Source organism: Chelonia mydas, chromosome 2, assembly GCF_015237465.2.
Source record: "Chelonia mydas isolate rCheMyd1 chromosome 2, rCheMyd1.pri.v2, whole genome shotgun sequence".
NCBI classification, from domain to species: domain Eukaryota; kingdom Metazoa; phylum Chordata; order Testudines; family Cheloniidae; genus Chelonia; species Chelonia mydas.
The window spans coordinates 46,414,631-46,436,010 of record NC_057850.1 but is presented as its reverse complement, the minus strand read 5'-3'; the positions used below and the strand labels follow the sequence as shown (position 1 = coordinate 46,436,010).

The 21,380-nt window shown below is 42.2% G+C and overlaps 1 protein-coding gene across 3 annotated transcripts in view; it reads right to left on the bottom strand.

The window, feature by feature from the left end:
* The window catches only part of MMP16 (matrix metallopeptidase 16), a 244,300-nt gene that overhangs the window by 127,549 nt on the left and 95,371 nt on the right, over positions 1 to 21,380 (bottom strand). For all 3 annotated transcript variants that reach the window (XM_037892333.2, XM_007052915.4, XM_043539387.1), the window contains exon 2: positions 2,962 to 3,110. In XM_037892333.2, coding sequence (XP_037748261.1) covers positions 2,962 to 3,110 — 149 coding nt within the window. The remainder of the gene's footprint in view (positions 1 to 2,961; positions 3,111 to 21,380) is intronic.

The following is a 21,380-nucleotide window of genomic DNA, read 5'->3' as shown; positions in this document are numbered from 1 at the left end:
AGGCAATTTTCTACACTAGAGCACTTATTCTAGGGTATCTGTGTTTTAATTAATACAGTTTTGGCAGAAATGTACATCAGATGATTGCAGATTGGCATAGCTACTCTTTTTACTGTAGATTGCTACAGTAAGCTAGACTTTCGTTGATTTATTTCAGGCAAGTGAAAATGTAGAAAACTGATCAAATGCGTTAACTTTTGAAAACATCATTTCTATGAAGTGTTGACTGAGGTTATTAATATATGGATGTCATCATGTAAAATACTAATGAAAACGCCAAACAACGTTCTTACTGGATACAATCTCCTTCCTGTTGGCATGTCATTACAATGATTTCTTTCTTTTCCACCTCTTTCTGCCAAGCCCCATCTATAAAACAGTTATCAGGTTTCTCAACTTCCCTGATAAACAAATTCCAAAATACATCAACAAGGCCATTATGGAAATAGCATGTAAAAAGGGACAGGTGAACTCCTATAATATTTTTGTATGCCAAATATTCCTTAAGGGATATTTTGTTTTATACAAAAACAAAGTCCTCCCAAGAGACTTTTGATGATGCTGTTGCTGCATATATTTCTCTACTAATATTCCCAAAGTTGGTTCCTGTCAAGCAACTGTATTAAGTTCTTTTAATTGTTTGTCCTCTGATGACTAAGTGGTAATCTCTTCTCAATGCATGGGAAATAGGCAGGTAAAGCCCTGTGCAACAAGATGAGAACAAACTCTATTTCTACTAGGTCCTCACTGCAGTATTTATTTTGTACAGTGAGTGTCGTCTGTTGGTTCCCAAACTTTTATTACCAGGTTTATTATCCACAAAGGAAGAAATGTACAATTGTCAGATATTTCTAGCTGAAAAAAAAGTTTTTCCTCTCTCCACATCAGACTGTTCCAAAATATTACAATATCTGAATAATTTAAAAGGACTAATTCTGTTGTTAGTTACATAGATGGAGCTTCCATTGATTTCAAATGTCAAATGGATGTAATCGAGGGCCAGCTTTGGCCCTGTATGTATGCTCGTCTCTCAACATAAATGCCCGATGGGCCAGATTCTGCCTTCAAATTACTCTCATGCAACCTAGTTGAAGTCAGAGGAAATGCAAGTGTGCAAGTGAATGCAGAACTCACCCCAAGTGGCTTACATGTGCCTAGGAGAAAAAGACAACATTCCAGAGTTTGTACACTGTGCTTCTGGGTGTGAACAAGCACATCATGCTTTACTACCTACATTGAGGAAGACAGATGGTCAAGTATACAAGAGAACACAAAACAAAAGATTGGAACTGCTGTGTAAGACAACTTTACTTGTATCCCATGTGGCACGGAAATAAGACAGGCTTGCCAATTTTCTAGCTAACGTGCCCACTTTAGTTTAGCTTCGTTTGAAATTTCTGGGCATGTCCAAATATTTTTCGTTCAGACAGAAGCTCTTTGTATCTGCTGCTCGACACCCAGTAGCAGAGAACGGCCACTACCTTTCCCCTGCTTTGCCACGTCCTATCCTTCCCTTGCCACCAACTCACAACAGATTCTTTTCCTTCCAGCAGAATAAAGGGGCTCCTCAAAACCACCACAAATGCAGCTTTTAAAAACCCAGTAGTGGGTGGCGCAGCTACACTCTACCTGCAAAGCTCAATCATTTCAGCTCCGCAAGGAACCTTATCTGTAATCACTACTCTGGAGGCTGAATCCAAAACATGCTTCTGAACCTGGTTATTTCATGAGGTAGCATACACTTTCTGTTTCTCTTCCTGCTGCATTATCTGTTACAAGGTCTTTTAAATTCCTAAGTCCAGGGACGTCTGACCCCCTCATCTCCCCTTAGGGCTGCCCTAAAAACTGCTTCGCTTTATTGCTTTTCAGTGCAATAATGCATGTGCTAGTGGGATACAACGATTTTTCCATCCTTCTTTGGCATCAGCAGTTTAGGTAGACCCTTTCCTAAACCGCCAAGTGATTGAAAAATCACTCCTGTCAGCTATTTTACTGTGAAAGAATAACAACATATGCCACATTGGGGGGAGGGCTGGGCACAAGAGAGAAGAATGCTTTTCAGAAAGCTTTTTGTTAATTTTAGAATAAGAGTATGGATTCATTTGCATGTAATAACCAGTGGATATATTGCCATGGTGCTATATTTTTCCTCTCTTGATATTCAAGCAAAGTAACTTATCTAAAAAAAGAAATAAAATCCCCGTTAAGTTTCCACAGAGAAAAGGCAAGCAAGCAGTTTATTTGTTACAAATGTCCAGGTTCGTTTTCTTAAGCGTGCACTACTATCCTTTTATGATTATTCTTTTTCTTTGACATTGCTTTATGTCTTTGTACATGAATTTCAATCACGGTGTTGCACCAAGTTAGGCTGTGTACACCGATATAAAACGCAACATGGCGAGGAAATCATACATTATACGCTCCACATCACTCATATTTCAGAGAGCTTGCAAAACTAAAAGATCTATTTTATATTAAAATAATCACGTGTGTTTATGGTACTGGAAACCATTAAATGAATGGACCAGTGGACAGCCTGAAATATGTTTGCATTGAGGAAGAGAAAGGAATCTTCCCTGACGATTTTCCACCAAAGGGAGAGTCACCTTGAAATTTTTATGCCCACCAGGATACTTTTTCTGACATTTTTCTTATCCATGATCAGCTGGCTTCTGTGTCGCCTTCTGTGTTATCTATTAGCCGTTCCCACAGTTAACCCTCCAATCCTTTATTTTTAATCACACTTCAAAAGCAGAGGGCAAGGGGCTGACAGTGGAAATTTGCCAACTGGCCAGTATGAAATAGAGCAGAAAAAATGAAGACATTTTCATTCCCCCTTTGAAATTGCTGCACTCTTTGGATATCCCAGTCATTGCAGTTCATGTGCTTTCAAGTTCCTACAGTCCTACTTTATTTTGTTGAAATATAGAAGTTGAGAGCACTTCAGTGCCAGTTACTTACTCAATTGTGTTCCTGTCCACTTTTCCTGTCATATTAATGCCATAGAACTGCTGCATGGCAGCTATAGCTGATTGCATGGTCTCTGCAGAGCGTAACACCGACATGCTGGGGTCAGTTGGTGGAAGGTAGCCATACTTTTGTAACCATACCTGCAATGACAAGTACAGTTCCTATTACATAGAAATTACAGTTAAGTAAAATATTACCTAGTAGTTAGCCTCCATGTCATATCTGATGAAGCTTTTAATTCACCAAACATAAACCATGTTAGTTAGTTTGTAAAGAAGAAATTCTTTGGGGCTTTTATCTCACCAACTTTACTAAGGATTCTGCTGTTTTAAGACCAAGAGCAGTTTATATTCTTGAGACAGTTCTCATAATTATCTGCAAGTGCCGGCTTCAATTATTTATAGTATTTATTTATTTCAAGTAACAATTGAAGCACTTGTCCCTGGCTCTAGGCACTTCTACCAATTTTTAAAGCAGACAAACTATAAAATCCACCACACATATGTCAGATATAATTGACTACCCACGTGGTGCATAATAATATTTGTCCACTATAACAATAAATCCACAATAGCTCTTACACACAATAACACTGTTCTTATTTCCTCCTCAAACAGTCATGAAGAAGATGGGTTTGAAACATGCGAAGAAGGTTAGCAAGTCCTTACTCTCATAGGCAAAAGGGTGGGGAGGAGGGGCATGAGGAAGTACCAGAGTCAACGCCGATTCCTGGTGAAAAACCTGCTAACAGCCTCCTCCTTTCTAAATCAACATGAATCTAGCTTAGATGCTTATGATGCTCCTAATTGTGATATTATGGTACATGATCAGAGGTGATTACTCCTGGGGAAGGTGCAGGTCCCAAACCATTTAAGGCTTTATAGGGGGGTGGCTAAACTGACTGACCCTCCAAGCCACATACGACAATCTTCAGAAGTTCAAGAGCTGGGGTGCACCTGCTGGGGCTTCAGCCCTGTGTGAAGAGGAGTCTTGTGGTCAATGGAAGGTGCAGGAAGCAGTGGCCAGCACAATCCTGCAGCCCATGTCGCTTCCCACAGCTCCCATTGGCCAGGAATGGCAAACCACAGCCACTGGGAACTGCAGGGGGCCGTGCCTGCAGATGGTCAATGTAAACAAAATGTCTTGCGGCCCTCCAGCAGATTACCCTATGGGCTGTGTGCCTAAGGTTGCCAACACCTGCTCTATACCAAGGGTTCTCAACCTTTCTCTTTCTGAGTCGCTCCACCCTCCCCAACATCCTATAAAAACTCCACGGCCCACTTATGCCACAATAACTTGTTTTCTGCATATAAAAGCCAGAGTCGGTGTTAGGGGGTAACAAGCACGGCAACTGCCTGGGGTCTCATGCCACAGGGACCCCCCCCCCTCCGCCCCATAAAGCTTCATTACTGGTGGTGCTCAAGACACAGGTTTCAACCCCATGCAGCAAGACTTCAGCTTTCTGTCCTGGGCCCCAGCAAGTCTAATGCTGGCCCTGCTTGTTGCCCCCCACCAAAAAAACCTTCTCACAGCTCCCCACGGGCCTCAGACCCCTGGTTGAGAACCACTGCTCTATACCCAAGGTACCAACATGGCTTCCATCACCACAGTATCTGAGATGCTCACAATCTTTAATGTATTTATCCTCATAATATCCCTGTGAGGTAGGAAAGTGCCATCACCCCCATTTCATAGATGGGCAACTGAGGCATAGAGGGCTCTTTTGCTGCAGCCCCAATTTGTGAATTCGAGGCTCTCCCCTTCACTCATCTTATTCATTAATCCACAGCTCTACCTCCAAGCAAGCTTTTCTAATCAGTGAATTTGGGGCTTCTCCACCATAAATGAATTTCAGGCTTCTCTCTCTCCACCTAATCACTGAATTATGATCCTTTCCCAACCTTCTAAAGTTGGGGTGACAAGACTATATCCTCTGGCACCCTGAATGAAAGAACACTTGGGACACGTGAGAAAGAACTATCCTTTACGACCTCTCACATAAGCAGCCACCCTAGAGCAACTCCATCCACCCTCGCAAGGGAGCACAGATATGTAGCAACACTTTGTGGTCAACAATATCAATATCAAATGAATCAGATGAAAAAAGTACAGCCACACCTTCTCAGTCCTACTTGGCCTCATGTTAGACCATATGCCTGGCTGGATAAAAATGCACCAGCAGAGGTCTCACTGTGTCATTCATCCAAGTCTTGGTTATACATGCCAAGTTGAAAGCCTTATTGTTCACCAAATCATTGATGGTGATAACTTTATTAACCACCGACTATCCATAAAAGATGAAGACATGGGTCATTGCCAACACAGGAACAAGCCTATTATATATGACTGAAATGAAATCCTCATGTTTATCAGCACCTCAGAAGTCTTAACTCAAGTAGGCTTAAACTGTACCTGCCTACCACATCCACAGTTCGTGTCCAATCAGAAGGATGATGCTGTGCTCATCTGGCTCTACAAAAAGGGGAGGTGTCCTACCAAGTCAGTATAAGCATATGCCCTGCCCACTGCTGCCTCAACATACCAACTCAAAGCAGAAATGCGGCTTAGCCCAATAGCAATGTTCCATGCAATGGAAGAGATTATACTGTCAGGTCCCATTTGACTCCAGCTTCCTCATTTTGGGCCAAAGTTCATTTACTTCATACACTTCTGCTCTCTGGACACCTTCTGGTTGATCAGGTCTCTGAATTTCAAGACTTTCCGGTAATGTTTTCAAATAATGAAAATCCTACCTGCTGCAATGCCCTCTACAGGAGGTCCACATCTGTTTTCATTCTTGGATTCTTACTCCCTAGGCTGGGGCCGCAGGAGCAGTGTGAAATGTGAGGTGGAGAAATGGGGAGCATAGTCTCCAGCAGATTAAACACAGAGTGGATGGGCTTTAAAGGGAATAGGTACGGCTCCCCTAAGCAGAAAGTTGATGGTGACACTATGGAGACCCAAGAATGAGGTTATTTTCTGGGCTCACACTTATCACCTCAGAACAGAGCAGGTGAGGGGAAACAGAGACTTGCAGAGAGTGAGAACTATGTAGGAAATGAAAACAAACCAATTAAGTAAAGTGTGAAAGAAAAATCATTCTTGACAACACTTCACTGTTGCCTGAGACAGTACCAGCTTCTTCCTCTGGTATTCCAAATATGGATTTGTACCCTGTGGAGCAGTACTAAAATTAGATGTATCCTCTGTTCTAATCCAATGCAGTGTTGTCAGGGAAGTGCACTTTCAGAACCCATCTCATACTCTAGGGAGCTCATCTATCATGAAACAAGAAAATAGTGAAGTACACTCCTCATACATGTAATGACTGGGGTTGCAGTGAAGACTGCATCAACTCTGTTACCCAGTTAACAGTGACAAAGTGTGTAATAGATTTCACTCATTTATGAGATTAATATAAAAAGATGCATGTTATCCCAAGTACAGTTTTCCAGGTAGAACTTTCCCATCATGCAATAATCTGTATGGGGTAGTTTTCATATATACGTTTTTTACTCACTGTTCACAATAACCTCTTGGAAACCTGAAGTGTTTCATAACCAGTTTCCCCCCCTCCACTGCATATGCATACTAGTTTCCTACTAGGTTACCAATAAGCATTGGGCTGTAATAAAATGATTCTGGGATTATTTTAAGAAGAAATAAAGCATTGGGGCTGAAGCATTTTACATGAAAAAATAGAATCCCACAAATTTTAAACAAATTATATGAGTGACTTAGGAGGCAATTCTTATTTTCAAAAAGGGGCAAAGGTATTTAGGTACCTGAGATGCATTGAAAGATAATAGGATTTAGGCACCTAAATGCCTATGTCACTTTTGAAAATGGGACACAGGCTCCTAAGTCATGTAGGCACTTTTGTAACTGTTATCATATGTCTATGTGAAAATGTACACCAATGGAGTTTCTTGAGTTACACTACTGTCCTTCAACCATTACATGACCTTCTTAGGGCTGCCCCAATAGTGCATTTTGTAAACTGGAAATTGGTGCATTCTAATTACAAGCCTACCTGCTGTAACAAACACCGACGACTTTTCAGTGACAAACTGTTGAGGCAGATCAGAAACTATTGTTTACAGAGAACAGTATAGGGCAGAGGTGGGCAAACTATGGCCCGTGGGCCACATCCGGCCTGCGGGACCCTCCTGCCTGGCCCCTTAGCTCCTGGCTGGGGAGGCTAGCCCCCTGCCTCTCTACTGCTGTGCTCCCTTCCCCGTTGTTCCCCCATCCCCCGTAGCCTCACCTCGCTGCCGGCGCAATACTCTGGGTGGCGGGGCTGTGAGCTCCTGGGGCAGCACAGCTGCAGAGCCTGGCCTGACCCGGTGCTTTGTGCTGTGTGGTGGTGGTGGCAGCATGGCCCGCCAGCCTCCGGTACACCAGGCAGCGAGGTAAGGGAGCAGGGGGATAGAGGGCAGGGGAATTTGGGGTGGTGGTCAGAGGGTGGGGGTGTGGATAAGGGTCGGGGTGGGAACAGGGGGTTGAATGTGGGCAGGGGTCCCGGGGGGGCAGTCAGGAAGGAGTGGGGGTTGGATGGGGTTCCGGGGGCAGTCAGGGGACAGGGCGAAGGGGTGGTTGGATGGGGCAGGGGTCCCGGGAGTGCAGTCAGGAATGAGAGGAGGGGTTGGATGGGGCATGAGTCCCGCGGGGGGAGGGCCACGACCTCCTCCTCTAACCGGCCTGCCATACAATTTCCGAAACCCAATGCAGCCCTCAGGCCAAAACGTTTGCCCACCCCTGGTATAGGGTAATTTCTGCTCTGCTTAGCGCCCCCTATATTTCTGATTTCACCAGTCCTGTACTGAAGGGCTCTTCCTCTTTTTAATGTCCTGAGAAACAGCAGGGCCCTTCAAAGAGCACCGAAATTTTGGATGCTTTCTGCAGCATAGCTATTCAGTATGAAGCTTCCCCAGATGACAGGATAACAAGTCTTGTGGATGGGAGGAAGCAGTAGATATCATCCTATCTCAACTTTAGTAAGGCTTTTGACACTGTCTCACATGACTTTCTCATAAACAAAGTAACACAATATATCCTAGATGAACCTATCATAAAATGGGTGTACTACGGGCTGGAAAACTGTACTCAAAGAGTAGTTATCAATGGTTCACAATTGAGCTGGAAGCGTATATTGAGTGAGGTCCCACCAGTTCTGTTCAATATGTTCATAAATGATTTGGCATAGAGAGTACACTTATAAAGTTTGCGGACAATACCAAGCTGGGAGGGGTTGCAAGGGCTTTGTAGGACAGGATTAGAATTCAACATGATCTTGATAAACTGGACACATGGTCTGAATTAAAAAGGTTGAACTTCAGTAAGGATAAATGCAAAGTACTCCACTTAGGAGGCAACAAGCAACTGCACACATACAAAATGGGAAATGACTTCCTAGAAATAGTACTGCAGACAAGAATCTCGGGTTTATAGTGGATCACAAACTAAATATGGATCAACAATGTAACACTGTTGCAAAAAAAGCAAACATCATTTTGGAATGTTTTAGCAGGAGTGTTGTAAGCAAGACATGAGAAATAATTCTTCCACTCTACTCAGCAGTGATAAACCTCCATTGGAGTATCATGTCCAGTTCTGGGCACCACACTTCAGGAAAGATGTGGACAAATGGGAGAAAGTCCAGAGAAGAGCAACAAAAACAATTAAAGGTCTAGAAAACATGACCCTGAGGAAAGATTGGAAAAAACGAGTTTGTTTAGTCTGGAGAAGAGAAGACTGACTACAGTCGTCTAGCATGTAAAAAGTTGTTGTAAGGAGGAGGGTGATAAATTGTTCTCCTTAACCATCGAGAATAGGACATAGGCTTAAATTGCAGTGAAGTAGATTTAGGTTGGACATTAGGCAAAGCTTCCTAACTGTAAAAGTAGTTAAACACTGGAACAAATTATCTAGGGAGGTTATGGAATCTCTATCCCTGGAGTTTTTAAGAACAGGTTAGACCAGTGGTGGGCAACCTGCAGGCCGCATGTGGCCCATCAGGGTAATCTGATTGCGGGCCACGAGACATTTTGCTGACATTGACATTCCGCAGGCACGGTCCCCTGCAGCTCCCAGTGGCCGCAGTTCGCCGTTCCCGGCCAATGGGAGCTGTGGGAAGCAGTGGGCAGGGATGTGCTGGCTGCCGCTTCCCGCAGCTCTCATTAGCCGGGAACAGAGAACCGCAGCCACTGGGAGCTGCAGGGGGCCATGCCTGAGGATGGTCACTGTCAGCAAAATGTCTAGTGGCCCGCAATCAGATTACCCTGATTCACCGCATGTGGGCCTCAGGTTGCCCACCACAGGGTTAGAGAAAGACCTGTCAGAGATGGTCTAGATAATATCTAGTCCTGCCTCAGTGCAGGGGACTAGACTAGGTAACCTGTCAAGGAACTTTCCAGTCCTACATTTCTATGATTTCTAAAACTTACCAAAGATAACATGTTAATATGTCATAAATAACAGCAACATAAACAGTGGGAGAAGGTATCCGAGCCTGTTAACAGTATCTATAAACATGGATAATAACTATAGCAATTAACAAATGAACTCAACAACTCTGACTGGTGTGTTTGGTGGAATCTGAGATAAAGGAAACAAGTTAACAACTAAGAAATCATGACTCCTCAGAACTCACTGACCTGGATCTAATAAGCAAGCCCTTTCTTTGAAACCTCATATTGGGGTGGAAGAGAACTTAATTGGAAACAACCACCCTCAGGACTTCACAAACAACAATCCTGTCTGCTAGTACAAAGATGTCAAAACAAGTGTTTAGATGGAACAAAGGAGGAACCAAACTGTTGGCCTGCAAATTTAACAGATGTCCTCTCTTTCCAGACAGGAAAAAAGGTGACTGAGTTCTTGTCTAGTGAAAGTACTGAAATAAACTGGATTGCTTTCTGAGCCCCACTGCCAGTACAAACGATCATTGTGACAGTTCGGGGATATGTCTGTGTCATGTTATGAATTTCAAGTTGTTTTATGAATGTCATTTATGATTGTAACCTTCATTGTGGATTAGATCATCCATCCTGAAGCAGGGAACTGACACCCAGTGGAGACACCTATGTCTGGGAATCAGTGACAGAGCAATAAAGGGCCAGCAGCACTGGAGTGGAACAATAGGTCTGCAGCTAGCAGGAGCCATTTACATTGAATGACTTTCTACCCAGAAGCTGACTAGGTAGGTATGGGAGCTAGGGGCCAGAGCCTGGAAACTCCCCAATACAATTTCCTGGGCAAGAAAGCTGACAAAGACTTTTCCGAGCAAGAAGCCATTCCCTCAGCAGAAGCAAGACAGTTACCCCAAGAAGGACACACGGGTTGCCTAGCCCAAGGATTCAGACCAAACCCAGGACTGTCAGAGATAGTCACAATGAAGAGGGATATGTTCAGAATAGTTGCTCTCCTAAGATCTAACACTGTACTGCTGTTTAAGAGTAAAAGTGTTCAGAAGGGCTGTGGCACTGGTTCCAGGGTCAGGACAGCTGGACTGTGGGGTCTCACTTCTTAGACCTGGGATCTGTACTGAGGAGTGCAACTGAAAGTCCCAGTCACTACCCAGACCCAGGGTACTTGGAAGCACATGGGATGCAGCAGTTGGACCCAACAGCAACAGACTGCTGTCCAGCTAGAGAGCGGGTTGGGACCAGTTGGGACATATTATGACCAAAAGCTTGGCCCTGGGATACATGATTCAATTATCCACAACAAGAGTGGATTTATTACTTTATTACTGACTGAAGACTGAGAACCTACTTCACAAATTATTCAGGACAATGCTCTCCAGTCACTAACAGAAATCTCTGAAGAAGTCTATTATGAAGCCAGGCCCAGGGAACCACCTCCAGATATGAAACTAACTGTCCAAATAGATGTAAACACTCCCTCAGAGAGCATATGTTAAGAGACGTTATCCTCCTTATGGCTTGCTGGATTTGCTGGATTTCTTAGAAAATGAGAATACTTTTATGAGGAGTGTGCTGTATGGAAGAAATTGGCCAGATAAGTAAGATGCTGGAAAAGGTGAAGAGAAACTCTTTAAACTTATATAACTAAGTCATAGAAAGCCTGCAGAACCCTGTTTATCCCTAATTTGATTAACCCACAGAGAAGTCCCTAGAGGGGTCAGACTTCCATGTACACAGTTAATGACATTCTTTTTACTGAGGGCTGCTGCGATATCTCTGTCATATCTCTCCAGATCTTCTATGAGATGGACAAACCACAGGCAAGAGCTATTGTGCACAATATATCCAGGGTGAAACAAAGATAAATCTGGTGGGACAGGACAATGTGCCTATGAAAATCTGTCCTGAAGCCAGATAATTCCATACAATAACAATTTTATTCACACCAAAACTTAACTCTGAAATCATAGAATCATAGGACTGGAAGAGACCTCAAAAGGTCATCTAGTCCAGTCCTCTGCACTCATGGCAGGACTAAGTATTATCTAGACCATCCCTGACAGGTGTTTGTCTAACCTGCTCTTAAAAATCTCCAATGATGGAGATTCCACAACCTCCCCAAGCAATTTATTCCAGTGCTTAACCACCCTGACAGTTAGGAAGTTTTTCCTAATGTCCAACTTAAACCTCCCTTGCTGCAATTTAAAACCATTGCTTCTATTCCAATCCTCTGAGGCTAAGAAGAAAAATTTTTCTCCCTCCTCCTTGTAACAACCTTTTATGTATTTGACAACTGTTATCATGTCCCTGCTCAGGGACATATGCTCCTGAATTTACCTGAGAATAAATCCTTTGCAGTCTGTGTTCCTGCTGACCCAACAACATGAAAAAGCAATCCCATGAGAGTACCCTTTTACTTTATTTTAACTGGAAAGACACTGGGACAGAATTATCCAGGAGAGGAGCCCATATTGAGTACACTAATCCTTTATTATTTCTGTCATGACCCATACATGTGCAAAGTACCACTCCAAGTCCTTTGAAATGGGATAACCTATACTCCAGGAGCAAAACCAAACATGCTCCTGAATAGTCACAATGTTTTCCCATCTCTCTAATCTTAGGTCTGCAACTGTCTGCTCCTACCATGAGGATTAAATAAATGATTCACAGAGAATCAGGAAACTGAATAGGTGTCCCATTTTATTATTTTTGGGGGAGGGAGGCTCTAATTGGGAAAGGGCCCTATTGTGCTAGTCTGAACAAACCCAAAATAAAAGATAGTCCCTACCTCTTTCATGATGAAAGAGTATTTGTGCATTTTCATGATCATTTTCTGAAGTTTTTGCTCAATGGTTTCTGTAATGCAGCTTCCAAAGTTATACAGTCAACTTCTACTCAGCTAAACATCCCAGTGGGTTGGATCTTTATATAAAGTTGAACAGGCTCACCCTAAAACCTCACAATCTTCCATCTCCAAAACAGGCTCACCTTACCTATAGATATTGTCCTGGGGAGAAGCATTCTCAGAAGGATAATGGCTGGTCTACCTCCATCTTGACCTACCTAAGAGAGGGAGATACTGGGGCTGTAGGGCATCCCCTTTCTCCAGGGAACTTTCTACAGAGGGGACATGGGCTTCTCCCCTTCTTTCACACACAGGAGTTAGCCTCAGGCATCTGCTAAGGGTCCCCTCTTCCCATTTAGATCCCGCACAGCTCACCCTATTGAAATCCTGTTTCTCTCTCCCCCTTGCTTTGCCTCACTTCTCCTGTGAATGATATCCATCTGTCTCTGTGTGCTCTCCGACAGATGTCCTCCATTTGTGTACCACTTCATGCACATCCTTTCTGTCTTTATGCCTTTCTATGCTCCACCACCTAAGCCTGCTCTGTACAGGCCTATCTAATGGCAGGAATATACAACAGAACAGCTTATTCAGCTGCCCAGGACACAGAGCACTGCTGGCCGATTAGGATAGTTGACATACATGCAGTGTGTTCTAGAGGAGTGAGCATGAGGCTGACAGTCAGGAACCAATCCTGCCACTGACTCTCTGTCTGGGTTGGGAAATTTGCTTGACCTTTCTGTGCATCAGTCTGTACAACATGGATAATATTTACCTACTTCCCTCCTCACAGGGTTGCAAGGATTTGTAAAGGGCTTGGAATGTGTAAAGTGCCATATACTTGCTATCGTGATTTAATGAGGTCTCTAGTACAGCAATAACTAGAGTTCAAAGTGCTTCTTTCTCATCATTACACTACAAAGGATTACAGCAAGTTGAGGGGATAAACCTAGCATGCCTTAGTATTAGCATTTCTTTGATCCCCATACATTTACACTACCTCACCTTCAAGCTGAATATTTCTGTGTAAATCTATCTAATCTATATACACAGGCTTTATCTGTAGTGTGCTCATCACCACAGTACTTGTGAGGAGGGGTGTTTCTTCCAAGTCATTGGCTCTAATGGTAAGCAGGGGATAGATACAGCTTGCTGCTTTCTTCCTACAATTTAACACTTTCTTCTCTTTTTTACCTCCTCTATTTTAGATTCCACTGTACAAAGACATTAAAAGATATAAAAAATGATCACAGACATGCATCCACACCCATACCAGAAAAAAAAGAAAGACAATCTGCATCTGTTGCCACCATCTCATAAGAAGCAAAGAAGTGACTGAAGGTGCTTGTGCTAATTGGAAATCCTGCAGAATTTTCTGAGCTCTGTGAGTGATCACTGCAGCCTGTCAATTACTTCCCAAAAGAAGCACCCATTAGTTTTGCCTATGCCAGCTATGTGGGGATAGAACTATGTTTGTTGCCTATACAAAAATTTAGCTTCATTGTCTATATAAGAAAAATAGGAACTACTTTATATACATTACTGATATAGAATTAAATTTGCATTGCATGGCTATTTGGCATTCCTGCTAATGTAATTTGGATATGTACCTATATATATGATATTGACGAAAAAAACTGTCCTTTGTATATGTCCCAATAGACGATTTCAAATTATCTTAATAAAAGTGTAGAAACTTTGTTCTAAGACATTTACACAGGAAATACATAATGTACCAACAGATGGTGGTGTGCTACTTTAAAAAGGCTCATGGGAAGGTAGTCCATTGTAATAAAATCAAAAGGTCAAGCAGCAAAGTTCCTTTGGGGAAATGATTATTTAAACCACATCTGACATTTGGTATTTGAAACTATTAGATAAAGTAACTACTATTGCACTTTCCAAGGCTTTACGTTTGCATCAGCAAATTTATGGATTACAAGATAAACATCTATATGAAACTTGTATTAGTCAACCCATTTTTTCTTGTTGGTCTCCATAGCACTTTTATTTCATTTCTTGTTTCGTCATAATTTTTTTCTATCTTTTTACAGACCTAAGCAAAAACAAATTTTGAATTCTAGAAATATATCCTTAAAATATAAATACAAATAATAGTGTTCTCATATTCCAGTAGAGATCAGATCTGCAAAACAATAAAAACCAGACCAAAGCAAATTAACAAATACCATACCACACTGCACACTCAGGCGCATACAGTCAATATGTAAAATTCTACACCTGTAGAGAAAAAGAATCCAAACTTAGTCCCACTGAAATCAACAGCAAAACTGACTTCAATGACAGCAGCATTGGGCCCCAAGGTACTTCACTGAAATGGAAGTTATCTTCTCTTCTTTCCAGGGCCAGCTCCAGCTTTTTTGCTGCCCCAAGCAGCAAAGGGAAAAAAAAAAAAAACAAGCCTGGTTGAGCTACCGCCTAAGTGCCACCGAAGAGGAAGAGAGGGAATGCAGGGCTTGCCGCCGAATTGCCGCCAAAGACCTGGATGTGCAGCCCCGATGACAGACAGAGTGCCACCCCTTTCTACTGGCCGCCTCAGGCACCTACTTCCTTCGCTGGTGCCTGGAGCCGGCCCTGCTTCTTTCTCTTCCACCCCTCTTCCACAAGTAATCCTGTCCCCACTCCTTGCAATACATATTCTAGCAGCTCAGGGTTCAGTTCAGATATATACTTTGGGGATGTACAGACAGTAAAAGGTTATATTAATTGCTGTTCAGTATTTTAAAAAGCTTGTGATAGAAAAACTTCAAATTCTATAATATTTGCAACCAATTCCAAGCTTGTGTAAGGGAATAATTTTGAATCCCATGATCAAAATAGCCTTTTACAATAAATTCACACTAAAACTACTTTTAAACCTTAGATTTCTTATTCTTGCCTGTCTCTTCTTTTCTCAAAAAAGTCAGCTGTTGAGACCTAAACTTTAGAGATGCTGTGGTTCAAAGCTGCCTATTATTCTGCTAAACAAATTCTTGTAGTTTAGAATCAGGCTTTTTCTGATTATTTCATAAAATTATAATATTTTAAGTGCTATAATATCCCTTTGAGAAACTTTACTCCTGTTTTTCTTTAGAAGCCTGGAGAAGTTAGATGGATTTGGATTTTATAAGGAAAGTAAAGCATATGACTATAACCAAATCATAGCCTCCTATGGAAATACATGAGAGGGTAAGAAGAGGCCACAGAAAATTATGCAAGGGTCAGTCTTGGGAGTTTCCATCATATCTTCCTCTTTAGGTGAGGCGTTAGGGGGTTAGGGGAGGAGGCAAGGAGTGCAATCTCCCCAACCTACGGATTTCCTGGGGGAAGGAACCCCCAATCTTGGGAGCAGTTTATGTCTTCCATTTAACTAGTCTGAACCCCATTTTCCCCAGGCAGACACCATCTGCAGCCGTGCGGTAAGTGATGATTGGATTTCTAATCAGAAACTACAGGAGTCACCAGGAGATGCTTGTATGAAAAATGGCTAATCTACTACCCCATCCCCACCTACCCCACCTTTGCAGCCTTGCCTCCAATATTGGAAGACTGCTAATCCTATAGTGCTCCAGCAGAAGAATTTATATACTTACCTGCAACTGTTCTCACTGACGTTCGCCACAGGTAACCCTTGTTTTATTTTTCTTTGCTTTATGTGTGATTTACATGGAGACATGCCGTAGCTCTGTACTGTAAACAGCAACGGTGACAATGCCAGATAAATACATTGATATTTTTACATCCCTTTAACAGTTTCCATTTCCTTCATGTTAATTCTGGTCCAGTAAATATGACAGTTTGTTAATAGACTGGCTTTTCACCATGGTTCAAATCCTACTTAGGTCACACATGAAAATGAGTTTAGTGATTCATTGTAGTGCCTTGTTCGACATTTGCCCATACTTCAAAATCGCCATAAAACGTGTCACAACTGGCTTCATGACTAGATTAAAAAGCATGTTACAGATGAAGTACATGGACAGAACAATGTGCAGAAGATTGTACAGCTCCTGCCTGCTAGCCTGCTTGCTGTACTATGGACCACAGTCAATTCTGGTACAAAACATCCATTGACTGATGACAGAGTATGACCACTGTGGCTAGCCGTACTAGACGCTCACTTTCATGAACCTACAAGCCATCAAATGTGTTCACTTTAAAAGTAACTGAATCCCATTTACTTAGCAGATGTATGGATTCCTTCCACAATTAATAGAAAGGCAACACGCATTTCAGTGCATCTGCAATTCTCCTTTTTATGTCACTTTCCAAAATTCCTTTTGTTGTTGTTTTAAAGGGCAGGAGTACGAAAGTAAAAGTGGTGAATGGCAGATTCATGCCAGTGGGTGATGTGACAAGGTGATTCCTGCAAACAAGGAGGGATACACAGGAATTGTTTCAAAGCAAACCAGGAGACTGTCTCTTATTAGCTCCCTTATGGGGCTACTGTCATCATTACTTCAACTTAAAATGCAGTAGTGCAATTTTTGCATAGGTTAATTAGTGGCCTGATCATGCACATTGCTGAGCTTTCTCAACTGTCAGAGGTTGCAATGGGAGTTGAGGGGGCTCAGCATCTTGTAAGGCTCAGCAAGAGGTGCCCAGTGTCCAGCAAGAGTAGAACTTACATCTGCATTTGTAATTAGAAAAAAATGGCTCATTAAAATTGAGACAATAGTTTTCCTTACAGTAAACTTGGGTAAAATTATTTCATTTTATAACAATGTACGCATTGTGTTTTTCTCTGTGCATGCATTATCTTTCTAGATCAAAAAATACAGCTACATTTAAAGATGATGAAAGGGGAATGAGAGAAACATTTTTTTTCTAAGAAGCATGATCTTCCATACAATTAAGGAAGATAATATGCTAAACAATGCCATCTAATGCATTTTAGAAACTGCATTTGTAATGATTAAACATAATAGGTTCTGTATTCTTGTAGCAATGTCATTAGCATGCTAATCCTGTGAACATTATGTTTAAATACTTCAAGCAACATCTTATTAGATACTCATCTGTGTTCAATTTAACATAAGACATTTTGACTTGATCTACTATAAACCACTGGCAAATTAGAGATGGGCCAGCCCTATCATCCAGCAGCTTGGTCCATCTTTTCAAAAGGGTACATATATGTTTGCATAGGCCCAACTTGCTAGTGTACAATTTCTGATACACAGGCACAAGCTGAGGACTTGTACGTGTGCACCCTCCCACATTGTGTGTGTACACTGCCTGATGTGTGCACTGAGAATTGAGTTTAACACAGAGGTACACAAACTTTTGCAATTTTGGCTTTGAAAATAAGAAACCAGCTTTGGAAAAGTGGTAGCGTTGTTAAATATAAATGTGTGAGCTGAATATTTGATTCTCCAGGTCTTTTATATATACATATGAATAACAACAAACACTGAGATTAATCACAGGGGGATAGAGCCAAAAATATGGAGGTTGGGAGAGTAGCAGTGACTTTTCCCTTTTTGCTCCTCTCAGGAGCCAGAAGATCCGGTGAAGCAGTAGTGGAGACCCTTCCCTCTCACATGAACCAAGAGATGCTTCATGGGAGAAGAAAAACAAAGCTCTTTCTCCTGTCCTAAGGGTGGAGCTTCATATTTATTAGTCATGTATTAGTGAGAGGAAATTTTGAAAGCTGGAGTCTTTGGGCAGGGCCAGAGACACCACTCTCCCAGATTTTTCAACATCCTCTCCCTTTCCAGTCGATATTGTGGTTTACAGAATCACTGAATCACCTCAGTTCTGCTTTCCACAAGGTCCAGTATTATGATTCCTGGGAATCTCGGTCTCTAGAAAAGAAATATCAGCACATGCCTCTCCCTCCAGTCCCATTGGTAAAAAGTGAGATATGACTAGGCTTGCATTGGCTGTGAAGTTCCACAAAAGAGTCTCAAGCAACAGGGATTTCTGAAGACATATCAGATTCCAGATGGAAATAGGTTTTTTTGGTTCCCTCACTTCTCTCCAGGGATTCTCTTATATATTTCCTTTCCCAGGTGACCTCTCTTGATCTAACCAATTCTCCTTCTCCCTAGACTCCTCTCACTGTCCTCCCACCAGAGCAAGCAATTTGTCTTTTGATCGACCTGTTTTACCTGCACTTTGTGCTTTAGGGATATGCTTCCAGATAGCGGAAGCCCTTCAGACTTCCTCCTACTGTAAGACGCCTCCCGGAGTGCACCCTGATGTAATGTCCTGTGCAGCCATGCTTAAACCATACCTGTCGAGCAACCATTTGATTGCTTCTAAAACTTGCTTCCCATGGTAGATTATTACTTTTATATTAGTTTTTACTAGGTATCCAGCACACTGAATCAATATTTAAACTAAGGGAGGATGTTCATGGTGGAAGCATACTCTAGCCTCAGCCTCAAACGGCTTTCACAGATAACTGAAAAACAAAGAAAAGCTGAAGCATTTGATAACTGCAAAAGTCATTAATTGGCTGTACATGACAGTATTGGGAATATTATTCCTATAGCACAAGATGAGGGGAGATGAGAGTTTTGAAGGTCTGCGTTTCTATTTTAATAAAATAATAATTTTAAAATGAATAAATAAGAGCAACATGGAAACTGCCACAAAGGAGTATATCAGGGATGGTCTGTCCAGATCTGTATTCTGTCTCTGACAGTAACCACTTCCTCATAGAAGCAATCATAGAATCATAGAATATCAGGTTGGAAGGGACCTCAGGAGGTCATCTAGTCAACAACCTGCTCAAAGCAGGACCAATCCCCAACTAAATCATCCCAGCTAGGGCTTTGTCAAGCCCGACCTTAACAACCTCAAAGGAAAGAGATTCCACCACCCCCCTAGGTAACACATTCCAGTGCTTCACCACCCTCCTAGTGAAAAAGTTTTTCCTAATATCCAACCTAAACTTCCCCCACTGCAACTTGAGACCATTACTCCTTGTTCTGTCATCCGCTACCACTGAGAACAGTCTAGATCCATCCTCTTTGGAACCCCCTTTCAGATAGCTGAAAGCAGCTATCAAATCCCCCCTCATTCTTCTCTTTTGCAGACTAACCAATCCCAGTTCCCTCAGCTTCTCCTCATAAGTCATGTGTTCCAGACCCCTAATCATTTTTGTTGCCCTCTGCTGGATGCTTTCCAATTTTTCCCCATCCTTCCTGTAGTGTGGGGCCCAAAACTGGACACAGTACTCCAGATGAGGCCTCACCAATGCCGAATAGAGGAGAACGATCACTTCCCTCGATTTGCTGGCAATGCCCCTACTTATACAGCCCAAAATGCTGTTAGCCTTCTTGGCAACAAGGGCAAACTGTTGACTCATATCCAGCTTCTCGTCCACTGTAACCCCTACGTCCTTTTCTGAAGAACTGCTGCCTAGCCATTCGGTCCCAAGTCTGTAGTGGTGCATAGGATTCTTCCGCCCTAAGTGCAGGACTCTGCACTTGTCCTTGTTGAACCTCATCAGATTTCTTTTGGCCCAATCCAATTTGTCTAGGTCCCTCTGTATGCTAACCCTACCCTCCAGTGTATCTACCACTCCTCCCAGTTTAGTGTCTTCTGCAAACTTGCTGAGGGTGCAGTTCACGTCATCCTCCAGATCATTAATGAAGATATTGAACAAAACCAGCCCCACGACTGACCCTTGGGGCACTTCGCTTGATACCGGCTGCCAATGGAGCCACTGATCACTACCCGTTGAGCCTGATGATCTAGCCAGGTTTCTATCCATCTTATAGTCCATTCATCCAGCCCATACTTCAACTTGCTGGCAAGAATTCTGTGGGAGACCGTATCAGGGGAAGATGTTTGAAATCCCTTACTGGACAATTAGGGAATAACTTGGCCATGGAGGAAATTTCTTCCTTGCCCCAATAATTTAATAGTTGGCTTTTGTCCTAAAGAGGCAGGGATTTTATCCCCCATATGTTTTTACTCTAACTCAACCATGGATACAATCATTTTCAAGTCTTTTTTTTAAACATCCTACTAGGCTCTTGGACTGGGTGTACTGTGGCAATGAGTTACAGAGGTTAATTATGTTCATATAAAAAAGGGTTTCCTTTTTCAATTTTAAATTTGTTCCTTTCCATTTTTATTGATGTCTGCACACATGTCCGAGGAGCCTGTTTCAAGGTGATCAAGGGTCATGTAACAGCTTGAAGGCAGGACATCCTATAAGAGGAACTTGCTCACTCAGGGATGGAGACGCGGGGTCAGAGGAAGGACCTGGGATGCATCAGCCCAGGAGAAGGTCTGAGAGGAGGTAGCTGCAAGAAGCAGGCGAGGCAGTTTAATGGAGAGAAACTGTAGGAAATGCCATGCAGAATGACCTGAGTTTAGGGGAATTAAAGTGGACATTGAACTGGTTTGTTAAATAAAGAAAACCATGAAGAAAGGGACTGAAATTCTGCTGCTTTTGTGAACGATATGTGATGTATTAGCTGGTGAGTTGGCCCACAGGGTGCATGTGCAAATGTTTTACTTGCCCACACAGGGCTAGAAAGCTGCAGGGATGTGTGCCTACACATCATGTGGCTCCTAAAGTATAACTGAAAATGTTTGTGTCATGTCAAAATACATTTGTGTTTAGGTTCAGAACAAGCTATTTATTTTATTTATTTCTATAGGGTGCCTACAGAAGCTGAAATGTCAAGTTCTGTACATGAAACTCTTCATAATAAGAGACATGCATTAACCCTTCTAAAATTTTTACTTCTCATTATTATACTACAAAACATATTGAAATTACTTTCAATTCCCCATTCTTGTGAAGGTTCTGAGATGTTTCAGACACCGTACAGTAGGAACAGAACCCAGCATTATGTTAGAAAACCTTGGAAAGATTGTTCCTTCACACTAATTTTCATATTCACCTTTCTATCTTGACCTCCCAAATCTGAAAACTACCAGTGCCGGAAAAACAGCTGAAGCTGCTCAGAAAAACTGTTTTGACCTTCTTGCCAAAGGAAGATTATATTGTGAAAAGTCAACTTAGATCTCAGACTCTTCAAATTCAGTGAGGATGTAGCACCTTTAAGGAACTACTCTTGCCACTCAAAAATCTTCCAGAGTGACTGCTCTGTACTTGAAAGGCACCATGGCTAACTTTGAAACAGACAAACTCAAGTGCAGAACTG